This window comes from Plecotus auritus, assembly GCF_963455305.1.
Source record: "Plecotus auritus genome assembly, chromosome: 8".
Lineage (NCBI taxonomy): Eukaryota > Metazoa > Chordata > Mammalia > Chiroptera > Vespertilionidae > Plecotus > Plecotus auritus.
Genome location: NC_137782.1, coordinates 172,741,848 through 172,761,836, shown reverse-complemented (window position 1 = coordinate 172,761,836; position 19,989 = coordinate 172,741,848). Strand labels below are relative to the sequence as shown.

The 19,989-nt window shown below is 59.4% G+C and overlaps 1 protein-coding gene across 7 annotated transcripts in view; it reads left to right on the top strand.

Annotated features, from left to right (window-relative positions):
• Positions 1-19,989, top strand: part of LPIN1 (lipin 1) — a 76,400-nt gene that overhangs the window by 39,643 nt on the left and 16,768 nt on the right. For 4 of the 7 annotated variants that reach the window (XM_080684666.1, XM_080684668.1, XM_080684669.1 and 1 more), the window contains 10 exons: positions 863-1,170; positions 1,353-1,478; positions 4,187-4,294; positions 7,273-7,402; positions 8,991-9,303; positions 9,851-9,944; positions 10,597-10,784; positions 13,878-13,971; positions 15,061-15,130; positions 18,312-18,404. In XM_080684666.1, the coding sequence (XP_080540792.1) occupies positions 863-1,170; positions 1,353-1,478; positions 4,187-4,294; positions 7,273-7,402; positions 8,991-9,303; positions 9,851-9,944; positions 10,597-10,784; positions 13,878-13,971; positions 15,061-15,130; positions 18,312-18,404 (1,524 nt within the window). The remainder of the gene's footprint in view (positions 1-862; positions 1,171-1,352; positions 1,479-4,186; positions 4,295-7,272; positions 7,403-8,990; positions 9,304-9,850; positions 9,945-10,596; positions 10,785-13,877; positions 13,972-15,060; positions 15,131-18,311; positions 18,405-19,989) is intronic. The other 3 variants (XM_080684667.1, XM_080684671.1, XM_080684672.1) reach the window with 2 other exon arrangements.

Below are 19,989 nucleotides of genomic sequence, written 5' to 3'. Positions count from 1 at the left end.
TTACCAGCCAGCCATTAGGTCGACAGGCTGTGAGTGCCTTCCTTCTGGTGGGAAGGGAGGGCCCATGTCTACCTCCCTCACTCCCACCTGCCGGAGGCGCTCTGGCCCGGGCGGGCACCGGGGCGCGGCAGGGGCACTGGCCAGCGGTTCCCTACAAATTATCATTGACAACTTAATTCAGTGCTTATTGAAAAATACACACACACACTCTCTTACACACACACTCTCTTACACACACACTCTCTTACACACACACTCTCTTACATGTGCTCTCTTACACACACACTCTCTTATACACACACTCTCTTACATGTGCTCTCTTACACACTCTCTTACACACACACTCTTACACACTCTTACACACATACTCCCTTACACACACACTCACACACACACACTCTCTTACATGCGCTCTCTTACACACACACTCTCTTACACACACTCTTACACACACACTCTCTTACACACACACACACTCTTACACACACACTCTCTTACACACACACACACACACACTCTCTTACACACACACCCTGACCCACACCGAAATGCAGAATTGAGTCTAGTTCCCAGGGCAATGTGGTGACTCAAAGCCCATTGGTCCCTCTTTACTCTGGAGAGTTCCACAGAGTTGCATCCCGGCGGCCTGAAGTCGCTGAGCACGACCACACTTGGTTACGATGATGGAGAGGTGGATGCAGTGCGAAACGACACTCCGTGAATTACATGTTGACTTCATGCCCTCCTGTGACACCGGGCAGCCACGCCCCCAGGTCACGGGGCGTTCTAACACTGGAGCTCGGTCCTGCTCCTTAGGTCCAAGTGAACGAGCCTCGTTGTAAGCAGGACTTTCTGTCCTTAGGAAGTGATCCCCATGCACCTGGCCACCTCCCCCATCCTGTCGGACGGAGCCTCGCGCATGGAGTGCCAGCTGAAGAGGAACCCCGTGGACCGGGCGCGGGGCCTGGACCCCGGCGCGGCAGCCCCAGGCCTGCCTCCCGGCGAGACCCCCTCCAGCGGCTCCCTGGTGAAGAAGAGAAGGAAGAGGAGGAGGAAGTCCCAGCTGGACAGCCTGAAGAGGGACGACAACTCCAACACGTCGGAAGACGAAGACATGTTCCCCATAGAGATGAGCTCCGACGAGGAGCGGGACCCGATGGACAGCAGCAGGTACATGCCGGTCCACGGAGAACAGGGCCCCTGCAGACCCGGGTGACGTGATTTTTAAATATGTTCTTACAATCCCCCTTCCCGCCCCGTGGATGCATTTAAAAATGGACACGTGCCTTTCTTACGGTCCTGTCGCTTTTAACATTTGACTTCAATCTCTCTCTCTCTCTCTTTTTAACCAGAACTCTTAGTAACGACATACCTCCATTCCAAGAAGACGTTCCCAAGGAAAACCTGCCTCCAGTCACGCCTTATTCTCAGTCATCATCGTACCCTAGTTCCGACAGAGAGTGGTCACCCAACGCCAGGTAAGCTGCCGTGTGCGTGTGCGTGTGTGCGTGTGTGTATGTGCGTGCTCACTTGTCCTGGCCCAGAGGATTTGAAGCCAGTCAGGAGGCATGTCCCGTAGAATAGAAACATAAATAAAGTGGGATTAGTGAGGACGGAAGAAGATGCAGGTTAGAGTAGGAGGTTCAGAGGGGGATTAGCCACGCGTGCAGGCCCTGGGTCAGAGCTGAGGTGCAGCTGTAGTGCTTCGCTCCCCGGGGTGGCGTGGGAAGGGGAAGCACTTGTTAAGGGACACGACGCTAATGGTCATGGGAGGACACAGGGACAGCCCTCCTTGTCTCCCAAGGAAGATTCTCGCAGCGAGGCTGCTTCAGGGGCCACTGAGGCCATTTGGACGACGGCTTCTCCCTCCTCCCCGAGCTCAGTCACCCTGCGGAGTTCAGGGGTGTTTATTTCCTGGAAATGAGCGCTCACGTCGGCTGGACTTCCAGGGTGGGCAGTTTTCAGAGGACGGGAGGGGCAGATCTACATCATGCCACCGCATCATGCCACCGGGGCCCAAAGGGGGCCGTAGCGGCCATCGGGACGAACATTGGTTCTTGGAGAGCCTCAGCACACACTCAGCTACCCGGGACCCCCCACCCCCCCGCACCCACCCGGCATTAAAATCTCACGGCCCAGGGAGCAGTGTTGGGGGAAAATGTCCCAGATGCTCCGGGAGTGGTGCTAGTGAGGAAGAGGCAGAGAAGTAGCCATCTAAGTGATAGTGAATGACAACTTGGCTTATTCTTATTATTTATTGATTATTTTTAGAGAGAGAGAGAGGGAGAGAAACAGCGATGTGAGAGCGAAACATCCATCAGCTGCCTCCTGCACCCCCCTGACCTGAATCGAACTGGCTACCTTTTAGGTTCACAGATGACACCCCCCCCCCCCCCGTCCCCCCCGCCCCGCCCCCCGGGCCAGGCTGTTCTTGCTCTTCATGTGAGATTTACCTCCGGTTTACGGCGGTTGTATGGGCCCCGGAGCTGCAAAGCTTCCTGCCTACGCCTGTTTCCTGCACTCAGCAGCCCTGTTTCACTTTCACCCGTGTGGTGCGTGCGTGACGCAGCACGGTGAGCGGGGGCGCTGAGCTTCAGGTCAGGGGAAATAGACAGGCTGCATCCTGGTTCCCAGCCGGGACTGGGACGATGAATGTCAGTCAACCGGCAGCCAGGGTGGGGCTGGGGGCCCGGGAAGTCCCCTCCCTGAGGTCGGTCTGTCTGTCCCGTCCGACAGCAACATCGTGCTAGCTACAGATGTAAATTAAAACGTTCTGGCAGCCATCCTGGAAGAGTGAAAGGACACTGAGGAAGGGAGCTTCAGTGATGTATTTCATCCGACCCAGTGTATCCAAAATAGCATTTCAGGTAGTCAGTTTCTAAAAACATTATTAATGGGCTGGCCCACATGGCTCAGTGGTTGAGCTTCGACCTGTGAACCAGGAGGCCATGGTTTGATTCCCGGTCAAGGCACACACCCGGGTTGCGGGCTCGATCCCCCCAGTGTGGGGCGTGCAGGCGGTTGCTGTCATCATTGATGTTTCTCTCTCTCTCCCTCTCCCTTCCTCTCTGAAATCAATAAAATATACACTGAGTGGCCAGATTATTATGATCTCTGAACACATAATAATCTGGCCACTCAGTGTATATCCTATATAATAAAAGGCTAATATGCGAATTGTCCCCTCGACCAGGAGTTCGACCAGCAGGCAGGCTGGCCAACCACTCATGTCCCCTCCCCCTGGCCAGGCTGGCCGGACCCCACCCATGCACATATTCATGCACCGGGCCTCTAATACACACACACACACACACACACACACACACACACACAAACACTGAGTGGCCAGATTATTATGCATTCAGGGATCATAATAATCTGGCCACTCAGTGTATTTAAGAACAGTCTTCATGAGATATGTCACATTCTGTGTGTGGTAGGTCTTTGAAGCCGGTGTGTGTCTCACATGGACAGCACCGTTCACGTGCCCAGCCGTCACAGGCAGCCAGTTGCTCTCCTGTCGGACAGTGAGGCGGGTCCCATCCCAGAACCTCAGACATTCTCTCCTGGGGTCCCTGGAGATAACCCCCCCAGAGGGGAACACAGGACTTCAGGAAGAAAATATGGGGGGTGTTTGGACACCAGTGGGTGGAACATACGTTCACTCTTGGTTAATGTTAAGAATTTAGGTGTTTCAGACACAACCCCAAAGAGGTTTCCTCTTCCCCGTTTTCCTCTGCAAGTCCGGGGTGATGGGACCGTGTCAGCTTATGAGGATCCGCCTACTGTCCGATGCAATGGCCAGCTCGGATGAGTGGACACACTTCCATTCATGGGATCGCGTGTGTTCCTTAAGGAGGCAGCCGCAGCACACACAATCAGACCACGTGCCCCAGAGCCGGGAGGAAGCACGCTCTGAGCCGCGGAGAGCAGTCCCTCAGGGGCACGTGGATGAGACAGAAAGGGAGCTGGGCTGCGGGCGGCTTCCCGATTTTGCGGTTCAGAGAGCTCATGCTGATTGCTCAGCGATGTCGACAGAGCTGCTCGGCTGCGGTCAGGGACCTGGGGGGTTCCTCTCGTACCGTGTGACCCCTGACGGTGGTCCTGGGACGGGTAGGAGGTTTGGTTTCCCGTAATTGACCTATGACCTTTTCTCTCTCCATGTGTATGTATCCCCGGCATCCAGTAGCCTGCTGGATTGCAAAAGGACGCCCCCTCACGTGGCGGTGGCGGCCGAGGGCCTGCTCTCGAGCTCCTGCCCTCCACAGTCGTCCGTCCTGCACGCTCCGGAAAGGTAGCGGGCCCTGCCCCACGCGGTGTCTTCCACAACCAGCTCCTCACTAACTCCTCCCCGTCTGTTAACCGCTAACCACAACCACTCGCGCAGAAAAGCGAACATGTTGATCTAACCCTTACAGATCTGTTCTACCGACTAACCACATGCCTGATGATGAACGCACCCCGTTTCTTCTTCTCCTTTCCCTGTCAGCTGATTGGACTCTTTCTGACTCAGCACTAACCTGGGAACTCTCTGGGAATTGTGGTTTAACCGTAGGATTTTCCCAATTCCGCGGCGTGCCTCCGGAGTAGAATAATGAAGTACAATTTGGGACGATGACCTGTTGCTTTGTGTGGAGGGTTGCTCGGCCGGGAGGCTAACACGCTTTCGGTAAAGGACGTTATTGGAGAGGAACGGAGCTTATTATTCACGTTTAAATAGCTCGTAGGGCGCTCTGAGTCGCGGCACCGGCGGGCTGTGTGCACGGCGTTCCTAGAACATTTTGGGGACGAGGACAGGACGGAGCCTACGGTCTGGTCATAGGCTTGTCTTCTCGTGGGGAGCAGTGGTCTCAGGTTTCTGCCCTTATCCCTCGGGGTTGCCCACAGCCCGGCCGGCTGGCAGTCCTGCTTTGTGGAACTAAGGGGTTCACTTTAAAACTTGGGCGAAGGAAGCTACGATTACTTTTTAGATGGGAAACGGCTTTTCCTTTTGAGCAAAGACCCAAATCTCAGGATATGCTTCTTTCAGAAGTCGCGTGTGCAGAAGAAAGGCCGTTTTTAAACGAGGCCAGCTGAGCTGTGAGCCAGCTGATACGCTTAATTGGAACCAGCGGAAACACCCCCCGGTTCCTCTCAGTGGGTCTGAGTCCCTGTGCAGTCGAGCGCGTGTGTGTTGGGTGCAGACCCCTTTGGGGAGGGCTAGGAGGGGCCAGCATCCTCTGTTGTTACCGACGGAGCCGTGGAACTGCAGCTTATTCCCGCCGCTCACACGGGCGAGGTTCTCTGTGGGTCTGCGTGGGCACACCGGACGCCTCGGGGAGCCTGAGGCCTTTGTGCAGGGACCAGGATGTCCGGGTGCTGGAGTAGGGGGGCTCTGGAACTGGGGGTGTTTGCATGCTTCCGGAGCAGAGGCCGGCAGGCGGCCCTCCGCTGGCCACATCGGGCCCCCGTTGCTCTCAGGCCGCCTTCGCGCTCCGATGGCAGAACTGAATAGCCGCGACGGATGGCCTGGCCCACAAGCCTGGAGTGTCCGCTCTCCGGCCTTGCTCAGAAAGTGTGGGAGCCCCTCTGGAGCAGGCTCCGCCGGAAGGGCTGCGCCGAACCCAGTGGCTCAGACAGTTTAGCCCACAGACTTACAAGTCACACCAGCTGCATGTGGTGTCATAGGTACAATGGCAGGGGCCTCCGAACAAGGGTGCAGGTGTGGGTGAGCTCTGGCGAGGGTGGGGCGTCCTCTCCCGGGGCGCCCCGACGAGGCGTGGACGCGGCTGCAGGGCAGGTGCAGAGCAGCGAGGTGGCAGGTGATGACCCTTGACCTCTCCGACGTGTGGCGGCCCAGCATTCCCGCTCCCGGCTCCTCCCTGACGGCGTGTGCTGTGTCCCATTTCATGGGCTCCCACCAGGTGCCATCTCGGGACCCTCACCCCACAGCGACACGCGTGCCGAGGCCTGTGGGCGGGGGCCCGGGAGAGGGAATCAGGCTCTGTGCGCAGAGAGGAGCGGGCAGGAGCCTTGTCCGAAGGGCTTGCCTAACGCGATGCAGGATCGATCCGTGCAGCCAGCGAGGGTTGCGACTGGACACAGCTACGTGTCTGTCATCCGTGAGCTCTCCGTGTCCGGACAGGGAAGCGCGTTCAGACGGGGTGGACTGCACCTCAGCCAGGGGACCCAGCCCGGCAGTGAGAGGCGCCAGGAGACCGGGGTGGGGAGGACGATGGGAAAGGAACCTCGCGGCAGCTTCCTTCCCCGCTTCAGGGAAAAGCGCCGCCTCCCTCGAGAGGGTGCGGTAACAGACAGCAAACGCTCCCGGGGCACGCGCCGCCTGTGCGCAGTGCTGGGCGGGTTCTGTGGAGCGGCTGCGCGCTCCGGCCGGTGACTTGGGCTGCACAGCGGTGGGACTTGGTTCAGGTCTCAAGATGAAAACAGAGAGAACAGACGAGAACAAGCCGCAGCCACTGCGACGCTGGCCCGAGGACGAGGTAGCGGAGGGGCCGGCGAGGAGGAGCCCTCGGGCGTCCTGGCCGGCGTACTGTTCCCTAAAACGCCCGGGGAGGCTCCTGCCGCGGGAGCGGGTCTGTGGCACCGGCGTGTGCGGTCCGGTTGGCACACGATGCGGTTCCCTCTGCCCTGTGCGGACTCGGCCCTGTTCTAAGTGTAGCCTGGAGTGGGCGCGGGTCGGAGGGCCAGGGCTGGGCAGCCGTCGAGCCTGGGCTGGCGATGGGTGCACGGGAGAGGGTGCCAGCGCGTGGGAGGGCGGCCGGCGGTGGGGGAGAGACAGGTCTCTCTTTCCTGTCTCTCTTCGTCTCTCTCTTTCAATCTTCCCTGTTTAACACTGCTTCTCACCCTCTCTGCCTGGCATTGGGTGCACCTCCCGCCTGGACAGCTGTCTGTGGACCCCTGCTGGCCACACACCCCGAAGCCACGCTCCCAGGGCAGCGATTTCCACCCGGGTGCTGAGGGCCTTGACTGTCGTCAGGGCACCGACCCCTTTTCCCTGAAATTGTCAAATAAAAAACGACAACAGCCAACACAGCCACAGCCCTCTGGTATAAAGGAATCAAAGTTACCTATTTTGGGGGTCAGATGGGCAAAAAAGAGAATGTATTTTTGGCTGTGCTGCAGAATTTGAGCAGTTTATGTGCCACGAGAAGAACGAGGTTGAAAATCGCTGTCCTACGGGAGTGGCGGCCTGGGTGCCTTTTCGGGCCGTTGGAGCCGTGGGTACTAAGAAAGGTTCTTCCTGCTTTCATCGTGGGCTTGTGTTTTGTTAAGTCCTTCAGGCTCCCGACCTTCGACACCTAAAAGCGACTCCGAGCTGGTCAGCAAGTCGGCGGACAGGACGGCGCAGAAGAGCAACCTGGAGATGCTGTGGCTCTGGGGGGAGCTGCCCCAGGCGGCCAAAGTGAGTGCCCCCTCCCCTCCCCGCCCCCCAGCGAGCCGGCCCCCCAGCGAGCCGGCCCCCCAGCGAGCCGGCCCCCCAGCGAGCCCGCCCCCCAGCGAGCCCTCTCCACAGCGAGCCCGCCCCACAGCGAGCCCGCCCCACAGCGAGCCCGCCCCACAGCGAGCCCGCCCCCCAGAGAGCCCGCCCCTAAAACTGCCAAACGGACAGTTTTCCTCCCAAGAAACTTTTTCTCACAGGCCAATGTATGTTAAGAATCTAAAATTACTATGTTCCAAGCTGTGTGTGTTTTGCAAAAAGTATTTTAAGGCCCTAGGACAGCCGTGGGCAAACTGTGGCCTGCGGGCCGGATCCGGCTGTTCTATCTGGTTCTCTTGCTCTCCCCTCCGCTCCTTTACTTTGAATTTATATTAGTTCACACAAACACTCCATCCATGCTTTTGTTCCGGCCCTCCAGTCCAGTTTAAGAACTCATTGTGGCCCTCGAGTCAAAAAGTTTGCCCACCCCTGCCCTAGGATGATGCCACAGCCTCTCGTATCCCCAGTAAATGTTTGTGACCCGAACGAGTGTGCGAGGGCGGGGCCTTCCTGTTGAGACTCAGGATGGGCAGCTGTGTGGCGAGCAGGCCGGCTGGGCTGATGCTGGTCCATGTCCTCGGTGGGTTATATTTAGCCGTCGTCACGGGAAGTGCTGATTTCGCCGCCTGCAAATGCAAACTGCTGACCCAGGCGCCCACCCCCCCCGCCCCGCCCCCTGCAAGCCCGCGTCACTGGTTGTCAGGGAGACGGCGTGGACGTGCAGACCCATCGCTTCTGGAAAGCGGGTCCAAGCACAGGCCCCGGAGCACGTCCCTCTGTGCCGGGAGCCGAGCTCAGATGCAGGGCTGAACGCCCGCCCCTCCCCTTTCTAGTGCACAAATCGCTTTGGGGGCGTTTTATTTGGATGAATCTTTCCGTGACTGGAAACTCCTTGCAGCCAGCTGCCAAATTGTCATGCATTCACTCACGTGTGGGGGTGAAATACACACACACACACACACACACACACACACGGAAATGCCCGGATGGGAAGTGCTCAGGTCCATCCATGCATTCCCCACGGTGAGCGTGGCCATGTGACTTGCACCCAGACCCGGGAGCGGGACCCCCTGGAAGCCCCCACCTTTGCAGTGGCTGCTCACGCTGATGCCCCGCAGGGACAGAGCAGATCTTGCCTCCAGCAGCAGAGGTTGGCCTCGCACACTCATCAGGTCACCCGTAACCGTGGCTCTTGTCCTGGCAGCTTCCCCGGTGGCCGCGCTGCCCGTTCTCCTGGCGTCTGGGCTGCTGCCACCTGCTGGCCATTACTAGTCTCACTCTTTCCGCTCGGCAGTTGGTGTCTTAAGTGACAGTTCCTCTGCCTTGGAATGACTGTTCTTGATTTCTGGGCCCTCGGGCAGGCGAGGAAATCGCCAGGTGACCCCGAGCCGGAGCCGGCTAGGCGTGGACAGTGGGCGGATCCTTACCTGGCTGAGTGTGGTTCTTTGTTGACTTGCTTTTTCTGCTTGTGCTCCGACCCCTCCCGCTCCGTCTTGCCTGCCCTTCCATCTAGTCGCCCGCACACAAGATGAAAGACTCCAGCCCGCTGAGCAGCAGGAAGTTCTCGGAGAAGATGCACTTCCAGGCCATTCACAGCGAGCCTCCCGAGGCGTTCAGTGAGCCGTCGCCGACGCCGGCCGAGGCGCCTCCTTCGCAGCCGCGTTCGGAGCAGAGCCAGCCTCAGGCCCAGATGCAGTTCGTGAACGAGGAGGACGTGGAGGCCTTGGGAGCCGCAGGCCCGCCCCTGCCTGCCACCGAGGAGCCCAGAGCCCTCTCCACCATGGCAGCGGCGGCGAGCAAGACGGACTCGCCGTCTAGGAAGAAAGGTGCGTGCGAGGCCGGCTTCCCGCCCCTTCTGTGCACGTGCGCGCTGCCAGCTCCGGTCCTGCCTTCAAAGTTCAAACACGGACCCGTGATGTCCGTCCTGTCCACTCCCTGCCCTTTTGACAGTGGTCGGCAAACCGCGGCTCGCGAGCCACAGGCGGCTCTTTGGCCCCTTGAGTGTGGTTCTTCCACAAAATACCATGGCCTAGGTGAGTCTATTTTGAAGAAGTGGCGTTAGAAGAAGTTTAAGTTTAAAAAATTTGGCTCTCAAAAGAAATTTCAATCATTGTACTGTTGATATTTGGCTCTGTTGACGAATGAGTTTGCCGACCACTGTGTTAGAACTTAGTTGTGGACAGTGAGGTGCGAAGGAGGTCTTGGGGGGCCGTGTGGTGAACCCTCATTTCACAGTCCGGGCCCTTCTGAGCTCCTCTACACACAGGGCTTCAGTGCATTCCCCAGAGGCGCTTGGAGGTCAGAGGTTGGAGGTCAGAGGTCGGGGGTCCCTGGGCGCGGCTCTGACCTGCTCCTTTGCTCCTTTGCCTGCAGACAAACGAAGCCGGCACCTCGGGGCCGATGGCGTCTACCTGGACGACCTCACAGACATGGATCCCGAAGTGGCCGCCCTGTACTTTCCCAAAAAGTAAGCCTTCTTTTTATTCCTCGTGCTGCGTTCGGCCATCCGAATAGGAATCTGTGCGAGCTCACGTTTTCCTCCTGTGTGATCAGAGAGGGAGAAGGGGTGTCCTGACCAGCGCAGCCAGCACGGAGCGGGCTTTCTCTGTGGACAGGGCGGGCGGGCATCTCCAGGCGCCGGCTTTCCGCCGTCGGAGCGGGAAGGAGGCAGGAGGCTGTCTCCCCTGGTGACGCGGAGGGTGCGTGGTGGTCAGTGACCCGCAGCCCAATTCAGTGCAGAGGCAGCAGCTGCGTGGCCCTCTCTCCCCGGGAGGGTCCGTGGCCCGTCCTTAGTTCTCCTGGGATTTGCAGGGAGGGCCAGGTCCACGGAGGGCGAAGCCCAGAGCTGGGGCCTCTGAGGAGTGTGCTTGATCCCCCGTCTCTCCGCGTGGGTGTGTGTGGGGGGGGAATGCAGGAGACGTGGGAGGCAGAAGCGATTGTGCTCTCTGCTCGGAATGCCTTCAGCTGGTCTTCGTTGGGCGAGGTGCTTTGATGAAAAGTCCATCCCAGGATGGAGCCGTTTGCGCCGTGGGGGTCCCGGATTGCGAGTCCTTTCACGTGTGCGTGAGACCCCAGACCGGGAAAATCCTCAGAACACCTTCCCCTCTTCCTCCTTCCAGCGGGGACCCTTCTGGGCTCCCCAAACATGCCGACAACGGAGCCCGGTCAGCCAACCAGTCCCCGCAGTCCGTGGGCAGCTCTGGCGCCGACAGCGGTGTGGAGAGCACCTCGGACGGCCTGAGGGACCTGCCGTCCATCGCCATCTCCCTCTGTGGCGGCCTCAGCGACAACAGGGAGATCACCACAGGTACTGCCGGCACCTCGGAGCTGGTCTTCAGGCCAAGAGCGCCCCCTGGTGGCAGCTGCTCAGAACGCCCGGAGGCCTGGCTGCCAGTCCGGCTGCCTCCTCTGCATTTGGTGAACGACAGACAGCACACGTGACTCACTGTTGCTCACGACCCACATGCTGCTGGCTTGCCCTTGGCGACCTTGGCTTGCCCTTGGTGACCTTGGCTTGCCCTTGGCGACCTTGGGTTCTGGTGTTCACACGTGGCTTCAGGCAGCAGCCAGGCCCCCGGGGTCGCTCGCTGTGCCCGCCGTGTGTGTCCTTGCCCCGTGCCAGTCCTGCGAGGCGTCAGGCCTGCAGCCCCGGGGTGGGGGGGGGCAGTGTTAGGGGACACTGTGCACTGGAGGGGTGGGGGCAGAAACGCTGTGGCTGGAGGAGGGGCCCAGCTGGAGCTGAAGGGTGCTTTCAGGTTGGCGTAGGGGGTGAATGGATCACAGCGTCTATCAGATTCATAAAGGGATGTCCCAGTCCCCGCAGTCACATGGTGAGGTGGCCCAGAATCCCAGCCAGTGCAGCCCGCCATCACCCCTGACATTCCCCGAGGAGACCTGGGAGCTTACTTCCACCCCGCCCCACCTGCACTGTCTCCCCCGCCCCCTGCCCCACCTGCACTGTCTCCTCCCATCCCCGCCCCACCTGCACTGTCTCCCCCGCCCCTGTCCCACCTCCCCTGTCTCCTCCCATCCCCGCCCCACCTGCACTGTCTCCCCCCACCCCCGCCCCACCTCCCCTGTCTCCCCCCACCCCCGCCCCACCTGCACTGTCTCCCCCCACCCCCGCCCCACCTCCCCTGTCTCCCCCCACCCCCGCCCCACCTCCCCTGTCTCCCCCCACCCCCGCCCCACCTCCCCTGTCTCCCCCCACCCCCGCCCCACCTCCCCTGTCTCCCCCCACCCCCGCCCCACCTGCACTGTCTCCCCCCACCCCCGCCCCACCTGCACTGTCTCCCCCGCCCCCCCGCCCCACCTGCACTGTCTCCCCCCACCCCCGCCCCACCTGCACTGTCTCCCCCCACCCCCGCCCCACCTCCCCTGTCTCCCCCCACCCCCGCCCCACCTCCCCTGTCTCCCCCCACCCCCGCCCCACCTCCCCTGTCTCCCCCCACCCCCGCCCCACCTTCCCTGTCTCCCCCCACCCCCGCCCCACCTCCCCTGTCTCCCCCCGCCCCCGTCCCACCTCCCCTGTCTCCTCCCACCACCGCAGTGGTCTGAATTTCTCGCAGGGAACGGGGTGGGTCCTGCACTTCTCCCCTGCCACTCTCAAGCCGCCTTCCTGCCTGGAGACGCCATCCTGGACCCTGTCTCCCTCCTGAGGTCCCTTCACGCTGTATGGATTGCTTCTCACCAGAGGCTGGGGCCCCTTATTCTGGCGCCTGACCCCGCTGATCCATCACCCAGTGATGAACTGAAGGTCGCCTCCTGACCTGGGGCTCCCCGCCAGCTCTGAGCGTGCGGGGCTGGGCCAGCTGCCGGGCCTCACCGGTCCCCTGCCCTTCCTGGGGGTGACATGGTCAGCACCCGCCCGCCGGCATGGAGCGAGCCCTCCTGTGAGGCAGGACCCGTCCTCACAGCCCCCATGGCCACGAGGGAGCTGAGGCTTGGGGAGATGACGCGCTTGCCCAGGGTCCCAGCAAAGCTTGTGACTGTGACTCAGACCTGTCCCTCAGGTGCAGGCTGCGTTCCCACCCCTGCCTGCAAGCGCAGGAGCCCCCTGAGGGCACGTTTCCCCACATCCTCCGCCCCCTGGCTCCCTGCGCTCTCAGACAAGGTGAAGGTCCTGCCCTTCACAGGCGCACGCGAGGACTTCCCGCGCAGGGGCGCACTCGGGCACACAGGGGCGCACAGAGGGGGGCACACAGGGGCGCACACAGGGGCGCACACGGGCGCACACAGGGGCACACACGGGCACACGGGCGCACACGGGCGCACACGGGCACACGGGCGCACACGGGCGCACACAGGGGCACAGGGGCACACACGGGCGCACACAGGGGCGCACACAGAGGCACTCGGGTGCACTCAGGGGCGCACACGGGCGCACACGGGCGCACTCAGGGGCGCACTCAGGGGCGCACTCAGGGGCGCACTCAGGGGCGCACTCAGGGGCTCACACGGGGGGGCACACGGGGGGGCACTCGGGGGGGCACACGGGGGCGCACACAGGGGCGCACACAGGGGCGCACTCAGGGGGGCACACGGGCGCACACAGGGGCGCACACAGGGGCGCACACAGGGGCGCACACAGGGGCGCACTCAGGGGCGCACTCAGGGGCGCACACAGGGGGGCACACGGGGGCACACAGGGGCGCACACAGGGGCGCACTCAGGGGCGCACTCAGGGGCGCACACAGGGGGGCACACAGGGGCGCACACAGGGGCGCACTCGGGCGCACTCAGGGGCGCACACAGGGGCGCACTCAGGGGCGCACACAGGGGCGCACACAGGGGCGCACACAGGGGCGCACACAGGGGCGCACTCAGGGGCGCACACAGGGGCGCACACAGGGGCGCACTCAGGGGCGCACTCAGGGGGGCACACGGGGGCACACAGGGGCGCACACAGGGGCGCACTCAGGGGCGCACACAGGGGCGCACACAGGGGGGCACACAGGGGCGCACACAGGGGCGCACACAGGGGGGCACACAGGGGCGCACACAGGGGCGCACACAGGGGCGCACTCAGGGGCGCACACAGGGGCGCACTCAGGGGCGCACTCAGGGGCGCACACAGGGGCGCACACAGGGGCGCACTCGGGTGCACACGGGGGCGCACTCAGGGGCGCACACACGGGCGCACACGGGGGCGCACAGGGGCGCACTCAGGGGCGCACACAGGGTGGCACACAGGGGCACACAGGGGCGCACTTAGGGGCACACGGGGGCACACAGGGGCGCTCTCAGGCGCACACAGGGTGCACACAGGGGCGCACACAGGGGCGCACACAGGGCGCGGTAAACTCTCAGGAAGCTCCTGGGAGCGCCAGCCAGTGAATAGGCCTGTTCTTTGAACCAGGTTTTTCTTATCTTTCCGCTCTCCCCCATGATTGCTTCCCAGACGCGTTTTTGGAACAAGCCGTGTCGTATCAACAGTTTGTGGACAACCCCGCCCTCATCGACGACCCCAACCTTGTGGTAAAGATCGGGAACAAGTACGTGTCTCCCGAGGCATCTCGGGTTCGGTGTCGGCCTTCCAGCTGGAGACCTGGTCCAGGAGCCATAGATGCTATTCTCTACGTCCGTTGTTTTCTGAGTCTTTGCTCAGCTGTGTGATTGTCAGCTCGCTGTCAGCAGTGACTGGCGCTCTGGCTGGTGGGCTGATGGAGTCGTGGGGGTGGTGCATCCTGATGGTCGCCTGCACTGGGTTTTATGTGGAACGTGTACAGTCGGGGCCTGGGGGACTTCGGCCGTGTGGCCCACGGGGGTGACGGATCGGGCAGCGTGTCCCCCCTGAGAGCCGGGCCTGAGGCGGGGCGGGCACGTGTTTTGTAGATGCTGGCGGACTCCCTAGGGCCCTGGTCGGCAAACTGGCTCGCGAGCCACATGCGGCTCTTTGGCCCCTTGAGTGTGGCTCTTCCACAAAATACCACGGCCTGGGCGAGTCTGTTTTGAAGAAGTGGCGTTAGAAGAAGTTTAAGGTTAAAAAATTAGGCTCTCAAAAGAAATTTCAATCGTTGTCCTGTTGATATCTGGCTCTGTTGACTAACGAGTTTGCCGACCACGGCCCTAGAGGAAGGCGTGGACTCCCTAGATGCCGGCGTGTCAAGCTAGGGGCCCTGTTCGCCTTTTCCCTGAAGCCCGGCAGGCGATGCCACAGGCTCTGCTGCCTGGACAGCTGCTCGCCCCGGGGTGCGGCCACTGCAAGGGGGACATGCGGGGAGGCCGGGATGCGGGCAGCAGCTTGGGCTCTTCATGGACCCAGCTGGAGTTCTAGAACTTTCCACGGCCACGCCTCGTGACATTGGCTTTTAAAAGTTTTTTTAAAAAAATTATATGTTTTTATTGATTTCAGAGTGGAAGGGAGAGGGAGAAAGAGATAAAAAACATGCATGATGAGAGGGAACCATGGATTGGCTGCCTCCTGCATGCCCCGCACTGGGGATGGAGCCTGCAGTCGGGCAGGTCCCGACCGGGAATGTATCTGTGAGCTCCTGGGTCATAGGTGGATGCTCAGCCCCTGAGTGTGCGTGTGTGTGAGACTGTGTTGTGGTCCTTTGACGTGATTTCGTTGCTTCCTGCAGGTATTACAACTGGACCACGGCAGCCCCCCTGCTCCTGGCCATGCAGGCTTTCCAGAAACCTCTGCCAAAGGTGAGCTCGCACCGGAGACAGACAGGGACACCAGAAACGACGGGCGGTTGGAGTTCAGAGTTTATTTAAAGCCACGAAGTTAATTACGTGGGGCTCTTTCGAGGTTCCCACACATCAAGGCCAGGGGTTCGAATCTGCTTCTCTTGCCCCTCAGAGGCCACGGCTTCCCTTGCACCCCACGTGCCCTTAGCTGGTGCTCTGTCTGCTTCGGGGTCAGAGAATCCTGCTGCCTGGGCTCCCCACGGTCTCCTCTGACCTTGGAGAGTGTGTGCTCGCTCCTTGCTTGTGTGTGTGTGTGTGTGTATACACGAGAGTCTGTGAGTGTGTACGAGAGTGTGTGTGATGTGAGAGTGTGTGAGTGTGCATGTGAGTGTGTGTGCGTGTGAGTGTGTGTGAGAATGAGTGTGTGTGAGTGCATGTGAGTGTGTGTGTGTGAGTGCATGTGAGTGTGTGTATGAGTGTGTGTGTGGGTGTGTGTGAGTGCATGTGAGTGTGTGTACGAGAGTGTGAGTGTGAGAGTGTGTGAGTGTGCATGTGAGTGTGTGTGCGTGTGTGTGTGAGAATGAGTGTGTGTGAGTGTGTGTATGAGAGTGTGTGTGAGTGTGTGTGCATTGAGTGTGTGTGAGAGTGTGTGTGTGAGTGACAGTGTGAGTGTGCACACGAGTGTGTGAGTATGAGTGTGTGTGCATGTGAAAGAGTGTGAGAGTGTGTGAGTGTGAGAGAGTGACAGTGTGTGTGCGTGCACGCGAGTGTGTGTGAATGTGAGTGTGAGTGTGTATGTATGAGTGTGTTTGATGAGTCTACGCTTGCTTCGTGTGTGTGTATGTGTGTGTGTGTATGTGTGAGTGTGTGTGTGAGTGTGTGGGGGTGTGTGAGTGTGCATGTGTGTGTTTCTGATAAGTCTATGCTCGCTCCTTCCTTGTGTGTGTGTGTGTGTGTGTGTGTGTGTGTGTGAGAGAGAGAGAGAGAGAGAGAGAGAGAGAGAGGTTGTGTTTGGGGATTTGGGATTTGGGGACTGTGACCTCATCTCTGGGGGACTTTATCTGTGAGCATTCTTCGTGCCCCGGGGGAGGCTTGCTTTCTCGGTGGCTTCGTTTGTCTCACCAGGTTCCTCACAGTGTCCGTGGCCCTGGACACGTGTTTGTGTGACGTAGGTACCTGAGCTCTTACAATTCAATAAGAGCAAAGGTGCAGGCCGTGGAAGTGCTGTTAAAGGGCTTAGTTTACAGACACGGCAATGCACACGCCGGCTAGCCTCGGAGAAAGGCGTCTTTGTGGTGCTCCCCAGCCTCTGTAGGAGCGTGCAGTCGCATTGAGCTCCTTCGTGGCGTTCATCTAACGTAGACTTGCTCCTGTGCGCAGAGCCTGTCCGTCTCCGGCAGATCTCGGGTTTGTGTCCTGTTCGGAGTGGCCGTGCTTGCCCGTTTCCGAAGCCTGTGGAACTGTGCCCGTCTCTTCTAGTGCTTTCCTCGTCTTCGCTCCATCGAGATTTTATCTGGAGCGGGTGGGGGAGGCAGCAGGAACCACGCCACGTTCCCAGCTGGTCATTGAGTTGGGATGCGTTGGTTGCCGGGAGCAGGGACGACGAGTGGGTTTGCATCGCACATCGTGAGACCCCTGAGGCTGGTGGCCCCGGGCTTGACGAATCGGGGTTAGTGTCCCTGGGGTTTCCTTGGCTTTCCCTTCAGGAACACAAGGTGACGGTTCTACGCGTCACCTTCAGCAGCCACATCCAAAGCAGGAGGGATGGAGGCAGAATTCTCCCAGTTCATTGGCCGCAGCTTGGTCACATGATCACCTTCCTGTCGGCTGCTGGCAAGACAGCGATGGCTGTGAACGGGGCAGACCTGTCGGGGTTCATTGTCTGGATTGGAGGCTGCCTTCCCGGAGCGGATTGCAGCCTGATGCTCGAACAGAGTTTGGGGTGTGTCGGCCGGAAAGTAAGAAAGGGGGTGATGCCCCCACGGAGGCAACTGGCAGGGTTGGCCCAGCTGCCCGGTGACCCCGGGACCTTTCTTTCGATGCCTCTTGCCCCCCTGACAGGCAGTTACCACTTTACCGTCTATTGCACTTCCCTGTGAGTTTATCTTTATGTCTGAACGTTGTCTTTAATATAGTTTTAAATACACTTTACTATCGAGTAAGGCTTGTGTCTCCTGACTACTCTCCCGAGAATGGTGGTGGCTATTTCTGTGTGTTTCCCCAATGAACGTGGGTCTCCGCTTGCCTAGGTCTGCAGGAGTCCTGTTAGGCCTGTTTCATTGGGCTCTGACCTTGACGGGTGGATTCGGAGGGGGAGGTCCTCGCCTCTTCACGGGTGGGCTTGTGGGTGAAGAGGGTACGTGCGGTTTGCAGGTCGTGGGGTTTGTGTGCTCAGGGTTTCCTTTGTGGCAGGCGGGGGTGTTTTAAATGATGAAAAGAAGCACACTTCCGGCTAAGGAGTCTTTCCACTTCCCTGCAACCTGTTTGGTTGAAAGACCAAATCTTTCTTTTCATTGCTCGCTGACGTCAGCTACCCGGAGCAGTTCTGTAAGCCAAGGAAGGGAAGTCAGGTAGCATGGACCTTGGGGCTGGAGTTAGCCTCAGGAGATACTTTGTTCTTTGGAACGACTTAGAAAACTATTAGTTATTATTGACTCTCCTCCCCCATCAAACTTCCATGTCTTCAGGGTAAGCGAATGATTTTTTTTTTAACACGAGAGATTTTAAGTGCTAATGCTCAGTTTGTCAGAATGTACACTCGCTAAAACCATCCTGTGCATTTTACCCCATCTGATCAATACGCGCCCTCTAACCATTGCACTTTCCTGTTTTATAATGACCACGTTGGGAGTAACCACCTTATTTACCCAGTGCGCCCCTTTAATCTGGAACCTTGCGGTCTGACCAATCACTAACGATTTCCAATGCTTTCTTTTCTTTTCTGTTGTGTCGCATCTTTCTGTTCTTTGCTCGTTCCTTTGGCATCTTCTTAAGTCTTCATGCTTAAGTTACCTTCATGCGATTTTGGACACCATTAGGTTTTGCTTCTCGAAAATCTTTAACTCGCACGTGGTACGTTGCGTTCCCTCCTGTCTGTCTGTTTGACCCTCCCTCTGCTTTGCCTGTGTCTTTTGGTTTGACTGTGCTGAGTTGATCTTTTTTTGGTTCCGTTATTTATGTTGCCATCCGTTTAAAACAGGCCACGGTGGAAGCTATCATGAGGGATAAGATGCCCAGGAAGGGAGGAAGATGGTGGTTTTCGTGGAGGGGAAGAAATACCACGATCAAGGAGGTAAGCACGGAGCGCCCAGGAGCGTCTGGGGGTAGCTCAGTAAGCTGCAGAGTTTCCCAAGGCCTTCCTCCACAGGCAGACGCAGAAGCCGCCAGCCGAGTTTTCAGGAGCCCGCTCTGCCCCGCCCCGGGGTGGGAGGGCATCACGGAGCGTGCGGAAGCTGGAGGAGAAGGGCCCTGGGTGTGGGGTGGGGGAGGTGGGGGGCGAGCAGAGACCTGGGCTCACCTCCTTCCTCTGCTGCCTCTTAGCTCGGAGACCCTGGTCCAGTCACACTTTTAAAAAAAATGTTTTACTGATTTCAGAGAAGGAGGGAGAGGGAGAGAGAGATAGAAACATCAGTGATGAGAGAGAATCATGGATGGGCTGCCTCTTGCACGCACGCCCCCGGCTCCCCAGAGATCGAGCCCACAGCTGGGGCATGTGCCCTGACCGGGATTTGAACCACGACCTCCTGGTTCAGAGGACGATCCTCAACCCCTGAGCCACGCCGGCTGGGCTGGTCCAGTCACTCTTCATCTGTAAAAGAAGGGATTCCACCTGATAGTGAACCTTTTTTCAGGTTAAATATTTTCCTCTGCGTGTGAGGGTCGTGTCAGTGAGGCGTACTGACGGCTGTGGACTCATGGTCATCAGCCTGTACTTCAGGGGCGTGTCTGGGTGCACGTGGCTTGGCTTCCCATCACTGTAAATGCCTGTCATTGTCCTCAGACCTTTGTCTGCCTCCCACCCTGTTCTCCCATCATTCTCTCTGCTCCCATGCCACGTGTCCCCCTGGCTTTCTCCTGGGGCTCAGCGCGCCCCGCCCCGCCCCGCCCTGCCCCACGAGGGTTCTCAAGGGTTGTCTTGGGGTCTCCTCTCCCACTTTGATTGCCTGCTTTTCCCTGGGCAACCTCACCCGCACCCCCGCGAGGACCTGTTTCCTTTCCAGACCAGACCAGACATTCTTTTATATTCGATGCCTGTTTACCAAAGAGCCAACGAGGTAGACATCTCCCTGCAACCGCTTCAAGACACCCCGAGCCTGCCGTTTTTAATACGGAACTCACCATTTTCCTGCCCGTTCCTTCGGGGGGCCATGTTCAGAACGTGGGGCCGCTGCCCCCCCACAGGCTCCACACTTCCTTTTCCTCACGCTCACATTCAGTGCCTCGCCAGGTCCACCCACTCACCATCCTAGGTCCTTCTCAGACTTTCCAGTTCACTCCTCCTTCCCTCCCACACATCTAGGCCACCGTGGTCTCTCCCAGGACCGCTTCCAGATGAACTGCTGGCATCTGTTCTTGTCCTCTCTTCATTCTTCATGCCGTGATCACATTGTTCTATGGAGGGGACTGGTCCAACTGGTGCTCCTCCCTCCTTAGAGCCTTGTGGTGGATTCCCAGCGTTCTTCTAACGAAGACCCCAGTCCTTAACACGGTCACGGGACTTGGCTACCCCAGTCCCCGCTCCCCCTTTAGCCCCATCTTTGGCATTCTCTCCCCCGTCCTCTGTGCTTAAGCGTCACTGACGGAAAGCACGGTCTACCCCAGGACCTTTGCACGTGGTGTTTCCTCTGCCTGGTTCTGTTAGGGTCCTTCTCGTTCCT